This window comes from Plectrocnemia conspersa, unplaced genomic scaffold, assembly GCF_051122295.1.
Source record: "Plectrocnemia conspersa isolate PC_06_02 unplaced genomic scaffold, ASM5112229v1 ptg000013l, whole genome shotgun sequence".
Taxonomy (NCBI): Eukaryota; Metazoa; Arthropoda; class Insecta; order Trichoptera; family Polycentropodidae; genus Plectrocnemia; species Plectrocnemia conspersa.
In genome coordinates, this window is record NW_028277177.1 from 11,440,100 (window position 1) to 11,458,394 (window position 18,295).

At 30.8% G+C, this 18,295-nt stretch overlaps 1 protein-coding gene across 1 annotated transcript; it reads left to right on the forward strand.

Annotated features, from left to right (window-relative positions):
• The first annotated feature begins 4,260 nt into the window (after positions 1-4,260).
• Positions 4,261-16,029, forward strand: Ttc7 (tetratricopeptide repeat domain 7). The gene is made up of 12 exons (XM_088202486.1): positions 4,261-4,450; positions 8,487-8,766; positions 8,833-8,944; positions 9,504-9,742; positions 9,804-10,368; positions 10,433-10,548; positions 12,554-12,704; positions 12,775-12,969; positions 13,032-13,185; positions 13,252-13,496; positions 13,572-13,677; positions 13,765-16,029. Exons 1-12 carry the CDS (start codon positions 4,327-4,329, stop codon positions 13,986-13,988), a joined length of 2,511 nt encoding a protein of 836 aa, XP_088058612.1. The 5' UTR covers positions 4,261-4,326; the 3' UTR covers positions 13,989-16,029.
• The last annotated feature ends 2,266 nt before the right edge of the window (positions 16,030-18,295 follow it).

Consider the following 18,295-nt stretch of genomic DNA (forward strand, 5'->3'; position numbering starts at 1 on the left):
CTAAACATACTAGAAACATCATCACGCCACCATCGCTTTCTCTTTCCTTCTTTACGCGCCATTTCATCCCTGTGACAGGTGGCTCCCCTAGCTTAACGACAACACAATGTATGCACCCTAATACAAAGGAAAAAAATCATAATAAAATGTAACTGTATTACCAGTGGCAATAAGCTAATAATGTTACTTATGCAAAATTTTGCGGCCTAATTTAATTATTACATTACAACCCTTATGGTCCACAATATTTTTAAGCGCAAAAAGTAATGGCAATTATCTTATGTTTACTAGCTAAAAATCGCTTTACAATACTTACAGTACTAAATAACATAATTTCTACGATGTGTATCCTTCTTTTAATAGTTGTGTGATACTTCTTAAGAAAATCTCATATACATACAAAGGTATCGAAGAATCGATCTAATAAGCCCTTTTATGTGATTTTAGAGAATTGTAACAGTTCCTGCTTAATAATTGCTTTTATAACTGATTTTTAAGACATTTCTTAATTCAAAATGTCGTCAACTTTTAATACTGTTTTATAAAGTTTAAAAAAATTATCTTAACATTTGAAAAGTTTGCTAAATAATTTAAGTTGCTCTGTCAATTTTACTATTCCCGTATATTTTTTTGTGAATGCTTTATTAAAAATTAGTAAAGGTAGTAAATACAATATTTATACCATTCTATCGATATTTTTAATTCAATTATTTCATTGCCTATTCATTAGACGTGCTGATATTTTCATCATAAAGTAGTCATATTTATTTAACTAATCATATTAAAAAAATACAGTAGTAATTAATCACTGACAATAAATAATTCATAAAATTCAAGAATAATAATAAAATAAATTAGTATGTATTGAAATTCAAATTAAAGGAATATTATACCTAAGCACCTGCGCGCTCATATTCTTGTACTTTGAGCTCGTAAGGAGGCAACCGCATTTTTCAAAAATATTTAATAATTTCAAACCTTATTTACGCGATACTAATCATATTTTATTTAAATAATTTATGTTGTATTGTATGATTATATGATATTTTTCTATTGAGATCTTAAAAATATCATTTTTATGTTTATTCTATTCAAATGAATTATCTTATTTGTTTTTAAAATGTTAGACTCACCTCTAGATAATATGTTTTTACTGATAATGGTGCGTGTTTTTGCTGTAGTGCATTACATGTTTATTAATAATACGAGATTGTTTCGTATAACAGACATAAAAGATCAACGAAAATATATTGGGCAAGAAATAATATTTAAGTTACATTTTATCTTATTTGAACAATATTATAAATCAAATCTATAAGTTAATACTATTTACATACAAAACTAATATATTACCAAATTTCCTAACTTATGTGTTAAAATTAGATTATTACTTTACTTAAAATAATATGAAGTTTTATATTTTTTGGTTGACTTTAGAGCAAATAGTACTTTCGAGTTTAAGAGCCATTTGATTTAACTTTATATATAGGCGTCAGAAAAACTGATGAATTTACCCCTATATTGAGAAGTTCAGACATCTGTATCAGGCGGTGGAGGAGTTTTGGCAGATCCTTGAAGTTCAAGTGTCTTTGCTGATGTATCGAGTGGCAATTATTCATCCATATGTCGTGTACTTCTCGCCCTAACCAGCCCTAGTGGTTTTAAGTGATTGGCTTCAAAAAGTCGTTTAAGTGAGTGGTGATCTCGTGCTATTTTTTTCTGCCACTTGGCTCTGTCCACGTAAATCTCAGTTATATTCTCCCTATGTGATATATTTTATATCGATCGTTCGAAAAAGCCTCGACGAATCGCTGACAAATTTAATTATGAACCAAACGCATTATTCCTTGAAACATTTAAATGTTGACTCCCATCAGAGAAAATGAGCTACAGATATGACTAATATGACAATGGCATTGACTCAAGCGTGTATATTGCCTGATACAAAGGGTTAAGTTTTCATGGCTGTAATAATGTATGATTATTATTTGCTTTTGAAAGTTTGTGGTCATTGTGCAATAGCGGGTATACTGCATAATTTCTATATTCATTGATGAGCAAAACCTTTTGTCGTGTAAAGATCTCTATTTTATCATTGAAAGCCACTTAGTACCATTTGCTTAAAGTCTAAATTCATTATGAACGACGAACTTATTATACGTTAATTAATAATTGAAATACAGTATAGTTAATAAAACTTCGGTATTTTGAAAAATATTAGATAAACAGCATATTGAAGCTCGATTAAGAATATTATTATTTTATGTACGTTAAATATGAGTTTTATGTTGATTTATTACTATGATAGGTTTGTGATTCCTCTAAAAATCATACTGTATTGCAATCATATACTAATTATAATATTATTACCTTGTTTTTTAAATAATAATTTAATTTTACCCTTGAAATTAAAATGTTTACTCCTTCACGATAATTTACATCGGTTAATCTAAATCATATCTGAGCAAATTGTGATGTTGAATGTAAATAAATGGAAAGTAAAATAACTATTGAAAAAGTACGACTTATGTTTTCTGGTGTAGCAAAAAAGCATTTCCTTTAAAAAATGGGTAAAATTATACAAAGGCTATATCGAAAAAGTTCCTAGATTTTCAATTTTTAAGCCTCATTGCTGAAAAAAAAATTGTGGTAAAAATGAGTATCAAGAACAATCTCGTTTTTGGCTCATTAACCGAATATACGACGCATACTATAGACAATCGGCTTCAATTATTGCACGAGCTGGATCTTGTAAGCTCGTAAACCAAGATCTGCAAAATCTTTCATATAGTGGATGGACACAGCTCCAACTGCTGTGCACGATAGCGAATCAACTCATTCGGACCCTCGTCAATGCTACGTTCCACAGCAGAAACAACTTCTTCGGTACGCACTGTACGACGTCTTTGCGGATGCGTATTATTAATTAGAGTATGCGAAACAATATTTTAGACAATATATATGAAATGTGGACTCCAACCCCACCATGTTGGAATATGAAAAAGCTGGGAGAATGAGTAGTTATATTCTTAAAAAGAAAACCTAAGCGATAAAAATATTAAGGAAATGTTTTTTTACTAAACATTTGTCTACTTCAACATATAGACACAACCACAGATCGGTCTATAAAAACAAGACGACATATTTTAACAAGCGAGTATTTATATATACATATATTTATGGATACCTATTAAAAAAGCTCTGGTTGCAAAATACGGGGCGGGGCGTTCATTTGGACATTTTGAGAGTTGATTACGAATTAGGTTGGGTAATGAACTTAGTGGGGATATATACACAGGTATTATTTTATAAATGGTTTATCTGAATCTAATTAAATTTACGAAAAAAAGAAATAAAATGTGGATACTATTGTAAGAATGTATACACTTAAAGATAATCGTACTCTAGCAAAATGTCAGTTAAATATTGTCTTTGATTTAAGCAGATACAAATACCTTCGTTGCCAGACCTATGTAACCCAAAACAAATGCAGCATTAAAAAGAGCTAAATTTGTCTAATAAGATATTTATTAGATAAAATCCAAGATCCTTATTTTGCACCAAATCATTTAGATTGGATATAGAATCGAGGGAGAATAAGAACGTTGATCTCTATTTTTTCGCTTCCAAAGGAAATCATTGTCATCAGAACTTAACTCCCATTCGTGCCTTCAATTGAATATTTTACTTGCATTGCCACATCGAATTGACACAAACGACCACATTCAACGTTAGAGAACAACAGCCGCTTTCACTTCGTCTGTCTAATCTACACTTCTTTGAGGGGGGGGAAATCTTGTAAGACACCACGTCTAATCTAATCTAGCTAAGCTTGAACCTTCGTAACCTTAAATCTGGTACTGCTCTACGTATCGTGTATATTATTTATAACGCTAGAATTATTTTGAATTCAACTTAGTTAATTTAGCATCCGAGTTTTTTTACGTTTTTTACGCGTGCTTCTTTTCGCCAGACTTTTATTATCGAACCATATCGTATACTACTGAAACAACAAAATGGTCAATATATAAAAATTAATAATTGGCAATTAAAGCAACATATAAATAATAATATTATGGTCCAGGTAAAAATCTATTGGTACATATTTCTTATGCAATATTAAATGAAAAAAAAAAATATTAATAAATATTTTTTACATATAAAATGGCACAGTTTTATATTATATAACTGAAAAATTAAAATAACGTTAGTTGAAATAAAATAAAAGACGCTCGCATTGTGATGAGCAATAGAAAAGTTGTTATGGCCAAAGCGTCATTCGACGAAAAGTGATCAGCAGGGCGAGCTGTCAAGTTGTGCGGCGGCATGACGGGGCGAGGCCGTAACACTGTCCGCATCGAGGCGGACATCGAGAAGAGCCGCGAAGAGTCGGCATGGAAGAAAGTGATCGAGCTAGCCGAGCAGCTCAAAATACGATCGCCAGCCAACGGTGCGCGAACCCTAATCTAATAACTAGACGGATTATTGACCCGCTGTTGTTGACGACTTGTACTTCCCCCTTTATCACCCACTTACATATTTCTATAGTAAACTCTGTATTATTATGTAACGAACACGATTTTATATCTTTGACGAGTTTTGTGTAGAAAATATGTTGCCATTTGTACTTTGTACGTTACACAATTATATGTGTGAATAATTATCTTGAACTTGTGTTTACACTCAAGGTCTTTTTCTATCATTTGTTTTTAACGATATTATAAGTACATCATTTAAGATTCTCTCGAAACTAACTGAACATTCAGTTTCGTCCAAAAAATATGTTCTTTTAGCAAATCTGACAGTTGACAACTGTCATTTCTTTATATTGAGATAAACATAAGCACATCGCAATACCATATATTTTGGTCAATTCTTAAAGAAGACCACCATGGAGCTTATTTGGCTAAATGTTATAGGTCGTATGGTACTTACCCTTTAACTGGCAATATCTGTTATAATTTTGATCCTACAGATCATCAAATGCAACATAAATCAATTCAGTCAATTAATATTACGCAGAATAATAAATAAATTTATTATGTCTTACGCTGTGTTGTGCAATGTATTTTATTTCTCCTCTTTATCAACAGTGCTATTTTTTATTGTTATCGAGCTATTAACACTTAATTGCTGGGTTAGATAGTGCCTACCCGTCATGTTCGTTGATGGTAATCCACAAAACAGTTATAATCTACTTTTTTGACCTCTGATGTAGTATCACGCGCTAAAAATAAAGCTTACGAATGAATGTTCGTACTACATCATTTCTACAACTACCATTGAAAAAATACCTCATTAGTACAGACGCATTTTATTTAAAAGAGCCTAGATAGCAATGTGCTGCTGCAATATAAATTTATTGGCATTCTAGTAAATTACCTCTATTACTATTAGTTGCAGTTAAATAATTGTCAGCACAATTAATCGAGTTTAATTAAAGAATTACTATACAAAATGTTTTTTATTTTTGCTTCTGTTCTAGGTTCATATACTTATATATACCAATATTCTTTTGTATTTACAATGTATTAAGAAAATGGTGTGAATTAATTACACTTTAGTTTAAATAGTTTCCATTATAAATGTAATACTTAGCACTATAAATACTTTAGCGTGCGAACTACCTTTACATTTGTTGACAGTTCGAAACGTCCTTTTTATATTCAAACGCTATTTCGATTGGTTGCCAGCATTATTCCTTGATCCTTCGGTTGAATAAACGATATTGTTTTTTTTTTCAAAATATAAATTAAAATTGCTATCTTCTGAATGTAAAATATTTTCAAGTAAAGGAGCAGGAGCATTGTCTAAAAGCAATAAACATTTCGCATCTTCCGGCGGTAATCCAAGCTCCTCTTAAAATTTCCTTACTGCAGGTACTAATTCTTTAAAAAACAAGTTTTGAAAATGTTTGAGTTGAACCATGCCCATTTAGAGTTATAATACGAAATGGGCATATAATTCATTCCATCATTTAAAACTCTAGCTTTACGAGATTTGCCAACAATTACAGGGGTCAGTCTATGCGATCCATCGAAGGTTGGCACAAAGCAGTGCTGAGTTGTCGATTTTTCATATTTTGAGGCTTATGTGTTTTTAGGCAAAGTACACCATAACAAACCAGTTTTGTCAGCATTATAAATCTGAGACTGTAATAGCATTTAGGTCTTCGGATTTTCCCAAACATTTATACGGATAGAAACTTTCCGTACACTGATTATTTCAGACAAAAAAATATTTTTAGTATATTAAAAAAAAATTAAGATAAACATTTAAATTGTTGAATTTTTAACTACGGAGTTCAATGTAGCAATCAACTGATATTAAATCCAATGAATCAATATTTTTACTTAGTGAAAAAATGTTTGATCAGTTTTGGTATTTTATTTATTTTTATAACATTTTTAATTAGTTGACTTCTATAAACGTAGACAATTAAATGTTAAATAAAGATCGATTGAGACATTTTGGCGACGGCCTAGATGAAAATAAATGGAAAATTTCAGATGTGATTAACAAATAAAAATCGCCGTGTAAACAGATTCACTGTAGGCTAAACTTTTATCTTCTAATATGTGCATTGTTATTCACCGATGAAGTCATTCCCAAATATGCACCCAAATTTTATTTTTATTACATGTATTATGATGTATTGAATATGTAGATGACAATGTTATTTACTTTTTATTATTTTAAGTTAAATATCATAAGTTTGAAGAACTAATTATTTGGAAAGATTTCTAGCTAAACAGAATTTGGCTTTATGTGGCACGCCCAAATCAACTGGAAACATGTGTTCTGAAAATCAATCTGCGGAAGAATTTTTCAAAATACTGTATGAGGAGTAATTAGTACAATGTAGTAATTATATTGATAAAAATACTACTAGTTAAAGGGATTGTTGGGTTCATCAACAGAACTATTCATCTATCTATAGTTGGACGGAAGGATTATCGCATATCATCATAAAAAGGGCCAGTTTCACTCGCAATAAAAACATTTTTTACCGTTCAAGAAAAAAATGGGTTTCTGCATTTAAAATAATCCCAATGGATTATTTTAAACGCAGAACATAAGTTTTAAGAACTAATACTATAATTTCGTTACTCGTGTAGTAATTTGCTTTATAATAATTTAACTGTTTCATTAATGTATTGAAATACATCATAATCTGATGAAACTATTAATTTTATAATTATACATGTTGTTTGTTATTAAACTTATGATATTTTTCTTGAAATAATAAAATATTAATTCCATAAAAAGTAAATTTCTAAATAGGCCAATTAGACAAGACAATAGAAAAAAGTTGTTTGAAGTTACGTAAAGGATTAATTTTATTACATGTCACTAATATTATATTTTATTAAGATCCTTTGGAACGGATTTAAACAAAAATAGCGTTTTCAATAATGGAAAAAAAGTAATTAAATCGAGCTCGAAATTGTCGTATTTGCGTTTTTTCATAAAATAAAAATATTGATTCATTGATTCAAATCAAGTTGATTGCTACATTGAACTGGGTAGTTAAAAATTCAACAATCCAAATGTTCGTTTTAATTATTTTTTAATATGATATTAAAAATATTTTTTTGTCCAGAATAATCAATGTTTGAAATAATCAGTGCCTGAAAAAATCAGCGGCCGGAATAATTAGTTTTTGCAAAAGTAAGTCTCTGGAAAGTTTCTCTCCACAAAAATCTATCCGCAATATTCGTGTCCGGTAGAATCCTGTCCAGAAACGGTTAAATTTCTTCTTTAATTGCACTTAAAGCATCGCCGTAAATTCGTTTATCCATAATTTCATGCCTTGAACGAAAGCGTCAGAATAATCCATCACTTGCTTTGAATGGTATGTTATATGTTTTTCTAATTTAATTGCAGCAGATTTCAATTCAATTGCCAGAATCGAAACCCCACTAGAACATTGTTGTTGAACACTTCCACAATGCTTCTTAAAGTGAAGTTTCACATGCCTATTTCATTCGTTTTTGGGATTAATATTCGCACCTACATCACATTAACGCAAATTTGTTTATTTTGCCATTGCTTTTTTAATGTCTGAAACAGTTTGCTTTCTTATGCCACATTGCTCACATATATGAGACACAAACACTCCAGACTCCAACTTTTTTATGACTTCTAGTTTTGATTTAACATTAAATTATATCCATATTTCAAGGGTAGGATTACAACGATGTGTTTGATTGTAATTTACTGTTTTGTCCAAAGTTCGTTATATATTGAGGTTTAATGTATTACATTTATAGTGCAAAGTATTAAATTAATAGTGTGAAGGATCAAATTTATGGTGGAAACTATTGAAGTTGAAAGTGAAATTATATGTTCCCTTTAAGAACATAACAACTCAAATTTGTTTCAATAGCAATTTTACATAAAAAAATATTTTCATTTTTATAATTTATACAAAAATGTTCATATTTTCAAATGCTAAAAATATAACCATGTTATGTATTTTTTAGAATGCCTCTCTAATTTTTTGATTGGAGAAGGAAAATTAGAGAGCTACTTGGAAGAATGGCCACCAATCGAAGCCAACTTTACCAAAGCCAAGCAAGGATTAGCAGAGGCGAGGTCTTTTCTACTTTTGGCAGCAAACGAACTCGGAAAAAAGGCAGGCGTAGCACTAGATGCTCATCTGTTGCTGGGAAAACTCAATTATGCCAGTGGCATGTTTTCGGAAAGCTTAAAAAACTACACATTGGCCGAGTTGCACGCTCTCACGGAAAAGCAGCTTCCGATGTAAGTTATTTATTGAATGAATAATACAACATTGATGTGATTTTATAATGTTTTATATTTATTCAGACGAAGTCTTCGTATTGTGGCAGAGTCATATGCAATCAAAGGTCTTTGTTTGGAGCTCAGCGTCATCACAGGTGGTAGTCGTTACAAACAAGCTGAAAGAGAAAATGACATGGTAAACATTTACTCTTAGAACATAATAAAGTTGTTTAAATTGAAAACCATGCGTTAATGGCTACGTTCATGGAATGTAACAGCTGTAGGAGTAAATTGGAAACTAGTGTTATATCAAATTAACATTAAACTTTAATACAGCACTTCTTGATTATAGGCTTCCTATTTGAACTTTTGTACCCGGCTTTGTTATGTTTTATTCCCAGTTATATCATATCTTTTAACACTTAACCATAAACAATGAACTTAGTTTCTCAAGACTATTTTATATTATTCTTGCATCTTCTGTTTTGTTATATTGTTGAGGACTTTTCTTTGATACTTTGTTGTTGATTATCTATTTTATTTTGGTTAAAAGTGAATCAGTTTCTACTGTATTTGCCTTGAATACCTTATTTATATTAACTTTTCATATTGAGTTCCATTAATTTATATAATTTCATAGTAGTTATCAGCAGTCTTTCCACAGTAAATTGAACTTTTGTGACTATCTGAAGAATATTATGTAAGAACATATTTTTAAATTTATATCTAATCTAGTATTATCATTGTTATTTTAGATTCGCTGCTTTGAGCTGGCTTCCGAGTTATCTCTACTCTATTTGCAAAGAGCGGAAGGTAGTGGCGGTTCAGGCACAGGTAGCGTAGTGGGAATGCAAAACACACACACAAACACTGTAGGAAGCGGCTCTAACATTAATAATGCGGCAAGAGCTCTTGGCCCCGTTCTTGAAACTGTATTACAGAGGTCGCCAATTTTGCATATGCAATCTGGAAGATTACAACGTGCAGTTGAAAGGTATATCATAACATTATCTATAATATACAATACAATATTAAATATATTTTTATTATAATAGATATCGTGAGATGCTCACTGCCGTGGAATCATCCGGTACGCACTCTTTACGCCTAACACTAGCACGACAATTGGCCGAAGTGCTACTTCGTGGCGTCTCGGGAAGCGAATGGACTCCTCCCAACACCAAACCGGGTGATGGTCCATGGAAACCCAAAAAGTACACCGGCCTCAATCAGTTCATTCCGAGGAACGATTGCGAAGAGACAATCTTACTTCTGTTGATCGGAGAAGCCATGGCTGTGCGCGATGCAGTATTATCGCAGAGTCCAGAGTTTAAACAAGCTCGAATACACGCTTTCGAAAATGCTAGCGCTATTTACGATCTGTTGACGATTGCAACTGTGCGATGGGGTCAAGTGGGACTCTTACAAGAGTCTTTAGATAGAGCTATGAAATTTTCATTCGGTGAAGCTCACGTTTGGACGCAGCAGGCTTATTCTTTGGTCACCTTGGGACGGAGTACTCGCGCCGTCGGAGTTTTGATTGAAGTTATAAAATTGAATTCGACGGCTGTCGTTCCGTGTTTAATGGCTGCTAGACAATGCTACGAAGCATTAAACAGGGTATGTGTTATTTAGATTTGGATGACAATAATGAATATATTTTATGTAAATTTATTTATTACAGATCTCTGAAGGATTAAAGTATAGTGAAATGGCGTTACAGAGAGAACACGAACATCCCACTTATATGCTGTCGCGCTGTCATTTATATGTGGGAATAGGTCATTTGATGAGCGCTAGGTATGTTTTTACATATTTGCTTCTTCTCCCTTTTATTCTTGCAAGAAAGATGAGCCACATATGCGTTGTCAACATTTATTTCTTTATCAATTGCTTCCCAAATACTAAGCAGTTAAATCCACAGAAGTATTACGCTTATGGTGCACATTCATAGTACTGAGTAGTTATTTTTACCCTTAACTTGCTTTATTGCAACCATTTTTATATTTTTTAAAAGTCTGAACCGAAGATTGGTAGATAACTAGGGATTGTAATAATACCGGGATTTTCAATTTTTTGGTTTGAATTTGAATTGTTTTCTTATTACATTACATTTAAATTACAATACTACTTATGTGTGATGTTTAGTACTTTTAAACGTTGCTTAGTCGGCTAATCTGATAGATGTCTATTCATTCAAAGTCAAATTGAATACTTCATTGCTAAGTTTCTGCTGTAATATATTGTTGAATGTCAATACATGCTTGCGAATTTTGCAAAAAAATACAAAGATTCAAGAGTCGAATCATTTTCTTTGAAAGTATTGAATGAAAATGTAGTAACTATTGTTGTCTTCATATTTTTTTTGGAAATACAATAAATAAGCAAGTCAAACTTTGACTTAAGTTGCCGATATTTATGACCAATTATCTGTCTGACTTTGTGTTTCAAACAATAAGAAGCGTTTAAACAATCTTCCTTACATTCAGGTACTTCTAAAAATACTTTATACGCTGATCCTTTATTGTGTTGTCTACGAGTACCAATAAAAATAAATAAGGCGACTGTGTAGGAAAACCTTTTTGTCCCATTTATTTCTTCACTTTCATTACATTGTCGAAAAAAAATATTTTTGAACAGTCTAGGAAAACATCATCTTTGACAAAATATCATCTTCCATCGACCGCTTCTGGATGCCTCCTAAATTTTTATACCGTGTGCCAGTCGCCAATTTATTTCTATAAAATATATTCCTATATTACTCATAATTTTTTTGTTAGTTACGATTATCTGAAAGTACCTTATGAGAAAAGTGTGTGTAGAAAATTGTAAATCTGTTAGTATTTTTTTAAAAAATAGATTAATGTGATTGATAATTGTGATATTTATATCATTCAGATGTGATTTATTTATATAATTTTATTTTAATTATTGCACATTTAATATGTATTTTAGAATGATTTATCTCGAGTATATTTATTTATTTTTATTCACGTTAAAAGTAATGTAGTAAATACTAGATAATGTTATATTACTTCAATATCCTACGCCAATAATACTACTTAGATTAATCTCCTACATTGTGCATCATTTTATTCTGCACTTCTGCTTTTAAGTAATATGGGCATCGTCATTTTATAGTTCTAAGCCATGGAAACATAATTTTCATTGATTAAATAAAATATGATTGTTTTCGGTACTATCGGTTTTTCATTGTAATATTTTGTAGTATTATAGGTCGATTTTTGCCTAAATACTGTTATTGTAATCCTTAGTTTTAACTGATAGATTAAATTTATCTTATCGGTACAGTAATTAACAAATACACAATATTACCAAATTTTTTAACCAAACTACAATAAATTGTAGACGATTTGCCGATATAATTTTTACTAATATATTAATACGAAAGTTGCTGTTCAATTGGCAAAAACAATATAGATGTAATCTAAATGAGTGATAAAAAGTTTCTAGAAATTCAACTAAGGATTACACGGATATATCTTGATTGGTGATTTCCAGAATTGATGCATTTTTTTCATGCTACTGTATGTTAAATTTCGTAGCTAATACTTAGCTACGAAAAACAATAAATAACACACGAGTTTGTGAGTCCGTTTACTTCAAGATAATTTTGACCCATATAAAATTGCCTTGTAAACTCTTATAAGTAAATGGAAAAAACCCTCTATGTGGTGGTACAAGTGTCAAACTCACGCAATAGAGAACTACACTTTGTAAAAATACATACCATACATACAGATAATGACAAAGTAATATTTTTTACATGCATTTTATTATTTAGAACCACGACTGTGAGAGCTGATAAAGCAACTGCGAATAACAAATGTTTGGAAAGCTTCCGTAAAGCAGTTGATTGTGATCCCAACGATCATTTAGGCCTATATTATCTGTCATTGCAATGCGCACTGATGGGAAAATTAGCTGAAGCTATAGTATGTTTTTTGATATTATTACTATAGTAATGCATTCAATTGAATAATTCTACTTTCTTATCATAAACAGGTTCACGTGAGGGTGTGTTTAGAAAAACGATCAGAATGTTCAGCAGCCATGCAATTATTGTGTTTGTTGTTATCGGCTCGCGGTCGTACGAAAGAAGCTCTGAGTACAGCGACGGCCGCTTTAGAAGACCATCCAGATAGCATGGATTTACTCAGAATTCTGGCACTTCTTCAGTTAAGATGTCAAGGTGGTGAGGTAAGAATTTAAGAATAGTGTAATATTTTCCATTAGGAATTTATAAAAAAAATTGTGTTTAGATTGCATTGGAAACTGGCAAGCGAATGCTTACAGTATGGAAATCGCTTTATGAAAACCGTGCTGTGAACGAATTACCAAACGATTTTGATAAAAAATCTGAGACTAGATCTGTTCTGCAACTGTATAACGACCGAGATTCTACAAAAGATTCAAGTGTGTATAATATATTCTTAGTTCCGAATTTATAAATATTTATATCAAATACTTGCTTTTTAATAGGTTCGTTGCAAGCAAATTCATTAGCGGCTTCTAGGGTCGAAAGAGCGTTGAGCTCAGCTGCGTCCAGTGTCGGTACTCCGAGTGGAAGCGCAGAACCTGGTTCTCAGGGTGGTCCTTTGTTGCGTTTACGTGTGTGGCTTCTCTTGGCCGAATTATATTTAGCAGTCGGGAGCCCGCAATCTGCATCAGCTTGTGTATCCGAAGCTGCTTCCATATTTCCACTTTCTCATCATGTTATGTATATGGTGAGTAAAACATTGTTATTGTTTTTATGCTTATTATCTAATTTATTTGTTTTTTATTATAATCATATTTTTTAGAGAGGAATGGTACATGCACATAAACAAGAATGGATCGAAGCTCGCCAGTGTTTCCAGAACGCCGTAGCTATTAATCCCAGCCATGTTGATAGCCTTGTTCAATTAGGTTTGCTTATTAAATATTTATATATGTAAAAAATAACCTTGAATATGTATCTCCATTGTTTTTATTATATGTATCACTAATTTGTAGGATTATGTCATCATTATTTGGGGTCTCAGCGTTTGGCTGAAAAATTGATTAGTGACGCTGCCAAACTAGAACCCAACAATCACATAACATGGTTCAGTCTCGGCCTGGTGCTGGAGAGCCTGGAAGAATACGACACTGCCAGCAATTGCTTTGCAACAGCTCTTAATGTGGATCTATCGTCACCGGTTTTGCCTTTTACCTCGATTGCGTACATCTTCGAATGAGTTAAGGTATAAATATGATGATGATTTGATTGTCAAATAGAATATTCAAATTGAATAACTTATTTTTCTTGATATATTATTAAGATCAGTGTATAAAATATATATTTTTAAGTATGTAAATGTTGAATTAACGTATCGTTGATGGCAGGGGTGCTAGTTTTAACCACTTATCCGTCAACCTGATTTTTTACTTAGTTTGATTTACGCAGATACTTACTCTCAACACCTGTCCAGTGTATTTAGTCGCTCTAATAATCTCTAATCACAATTAGCACGTAATAATATTTATCACAATCGTCTTATCGGCTCGACTTAAGCAAGGTATCAAAGTATATTTTGATATTTTTAATATTCGATATATTAGTCAAACTATAATTTTGTTTGTTGTATCAAAGCAGGTGAATAGATTTATACGCTTGATATAAATGTACATTGAATTATATCAATGAGTAGTGCTGATGAAATAATGAAATATTTTGTGGATATATACATTTATAAATAAATAATGTATATTTATTGTATATTGACGGTATGAGATTGCAACAGTACAATAATAATTCTTAATGAAACTGACCAACGTAGTGCTGTATATTTATCATGCGTCGTCTCAGTAAAAACATCCATACAATAACTATTGAATGATCTCAAATATAGTATTTTTATTTTACTTAAGTATTATCGCAACTGCCTATTTTATTTAGGTACAACATTGGTATACTGCAGCCACACTAGATATAGTTTTTGATGGGTATGCAAAAAATGTAAGTAGATACTCGCTATTCTTTGAAACCGATACGGAACTTGGACTAGCAACTGCGGTATAAAAATGTTGTTCCTTTTTTATTATATTAAGTTAAATATATTGTAAGTTTTAATTGTTGTGCACTATTTGTTGTAATTGTTAATCATTGAATATTCTATATATAATATGAATATGTATATAGATAAATCTATTATTAAAAATCCAACATTTATTTCTCAGCAATAATTCTTGTGATATTTGATTAAATTTATAATTTATTTATATATGTATATTAAATGTAGTAGTTACTTCTCATCTGTTTTTAACACTACATTCCATATAATTGTGTAATATGATTTTTCAATGTTAGTTATCCGTTATATTCTTTTTTGAGAGGTTTAATAAAGTTTAAAAAACTATTTTATTTACCGCAATTGAGTTCCATACATATCATTTATTTTATGACTTTAAGGCTATATCTGTTATTCAATTGCATTACTTATAAAATAATTATTATGTGTATATTACAGTTCAATTTAAAAATCTTTAATCATTCTTAACATAAGGCAATTTTAAAAATTTAATTTATTTTTAAATTAATTGCAAAATGTTGGTGTCGGAAATGACAACATAGTTTCAAGTACATTTGGATTGTGGGTATTAGATTTATATGTAATGTGGTGTTTAAATGTTTAGATTAATGTGAATGGTAAATATAATCGTTGAATGCATTTTAAAGTTTATGATGTTAAATCATAAAGATATATTCTCTTCTGTTACTGTGTATACTACATATTTAAATGTTACCGACAATATGTAATTGTAACTTAAAATTATATCAATGTTTTTTGGATTTGAAGAATAATAATAATACTTAATATCGTGCCATAAATATATAAATATATAAAGAACATCCATATTGAACCATTAACACCATATCATGGAAAATGGGCACCTTTCACATGTACTTAATTATTATTGTGTATTATATGATATCAAAAAATTATTCCATTAAAAATCTGTTTAACGTTGACATTGTTCGAAAATGTATGTAATATTTTAATGTCTTGCCATGTTGATGTCACTGTGTCTTTTCATTAGTAAATTGAAGTCTGATAAAAAAAACGATGTAATTTATTATAAATTTGTGAGAAAGTAAATAATACTGTTCAGTTTATTTAAATTAATTGTGTGTGTATATCGTTGTTAATTAACTCATGTGTATATTTCAACTTTGAGTTTGTGTAAATTATATAAATTATTGACTATATAAAATAATATATGAAGACTGTTATACCATTACTTGTTTTTAATTAGGTAAAGATCAGTCCTATAATTATTTACTTCTGTAATTTTATCGGAGTCGTGGTTTCTCCAATGTGAAAACTAAAAACATACTTAGTAATTTGCCCTGATCAATCTTTTATTCCTCCCAAGTGCTTTAAAACACTGCTTATTATGCCATCTGTTAATCTTATTTGTCATAAATCTATATTACTATAAGTTCATATCTATGTCTCTCCTGTTTCTTATGGAACACATTGCGATTGAGATGAATCACCTAATAACAACTGTTTTAATAGGGAAATAATTTTAGGACAATATATATATTATATTATTGTATTAACCTGACAGGCGTAAGCCCAATGCGTTGCAACGGGATAAATCTACCAACTAAGTAAATCAATCCGATGTAATCAATACCTACAAGTAAGTATTAAAACGACCAGATGAAAGTCTGGTAATGGGTGACATCTATATTAATAATTATAAATTATTATGTGTAATACAATTTATTGTGGCCGGTTCTTAATAACAGTACATTTTTATGAATAAAAATGGAGTGCTGCTGCCGGGACTTGAAACCGCAACCTCAAAGTTACTAGTCTGAGACGTTACGGACTATGCTATTCCGTCCTTATATATGTATATATATATACAGTAGATCCCCCAATAACACGGTATTTGGATGCCTGTTACTTTATGTGTGAGCGAGCCAAAGGAAGGATACCTCACCACACGTGCTGATTCGTACGTATGTATTTTCTAGTCCCCCAACTAAACGTCCCCAATTTATCGTGTTATTGGGGGGTCTACTGTATACATAAAAATATAATATTCGAATTGAATTTTTAGAACGTGCTGTTTGACACTTTTGTCAAAAAATGAGATTATATCCTTCAAATACACTCGCCTTGCTCAAAAACGGTTGTAAGTTGTAAAACCAACAAGTGAAGAAGTGTATTTTTCAATGGGAGCCAAACATATAATGTAAATTACATAGTAAAAATATACTTACCATAAATTTGCTTCTGTAGGTTTGCGTATATTTTTATTTTCAAAAATAGGGGGGGAGAAAATGTTTTGTTTCATGAATCTGTAGAGATTCCTACATAGTTCTGCGAAAATATATCGTGGTGGACAATAACACTCAAATAGGATTTTATAGACTTTTAAAATAAACGTGATTCGCAAGAAGCATTTGTTAACCCTTTTAACAACAATGTCTGGGACTACTAACCTAATAAATATTAGTTAACATTTTAATGTCATTGTCACGCAAAAATAATACACATTCAGATGCATGGAAAGTAGTTATTCATAGTAACAAACATTAATTATTTATGACCATTAAGTCATTATGGCTGACCACCTCTAAGAATAACAAATATACACTTGCGCACCAGGTTTAATTTTGTTCTAGGGGTGTAGCAAAGGGAGTATATCTTTTATATGCCCTAATGTGTTAAAATAAAGCTATCTATGATTCATTAGAATTACTCGATAGAAATAATATAAAAAAGCTCTTTTACACTACATGCTTGCCTTCGAGCAGTTCAATACTTCATTCACCAGAATTCGGACTACTTTTTTTACATTTTTTATTAAAACTTATTTTTAATATGAGCCATGGTCCCTTGGCTTTCATTACAATTGCAACTCTTTTTATTATACTATCAACCAATGACTTGGAAATGGACGGAGACAATGTTCTCCATTACATATATATTTTATTTTGCAGCTCGGTTTCAAAATTGCTTCTTTAATATAATAATATAAAACAAATGCTCTATTTAATTTATATCTGATTACTAGGTCAATTTAAAACCTAATTTCCCAAGAAATATAGACAGCATAATAATAGTCGTATTGACCGCACTGAAATATGTTTTCTATAATAGTAGGAATCCATTAGAGTGTAGGTTGTACTATTCGCACAACCCTTCCACATTAACATAATACCTACCCTTACCTGGTTGCTAAGGAACTCAAGATTTAAAAACCTGACTTTATGGGCAGTTGGTGTTGGTTTTATTACAGTTATTGGTTTATATTACATGTATGCACTATCTTCACTGAGCAGTTTTAACGTATTTTTCAGTTTCATTTAATTTTTACGAATCCGCTAAAATTATATATGCTCTTCTGACATTGACTATGTGATCAAAATAAAACCTTCTTTAATAAATTATCTATGATCGTTTTGAAATGAATCTAATGCGCATGTTTTTTTTGTTACTATTTACAATCTGTTTATACATATAACAATAAGTATTTTTTTGAT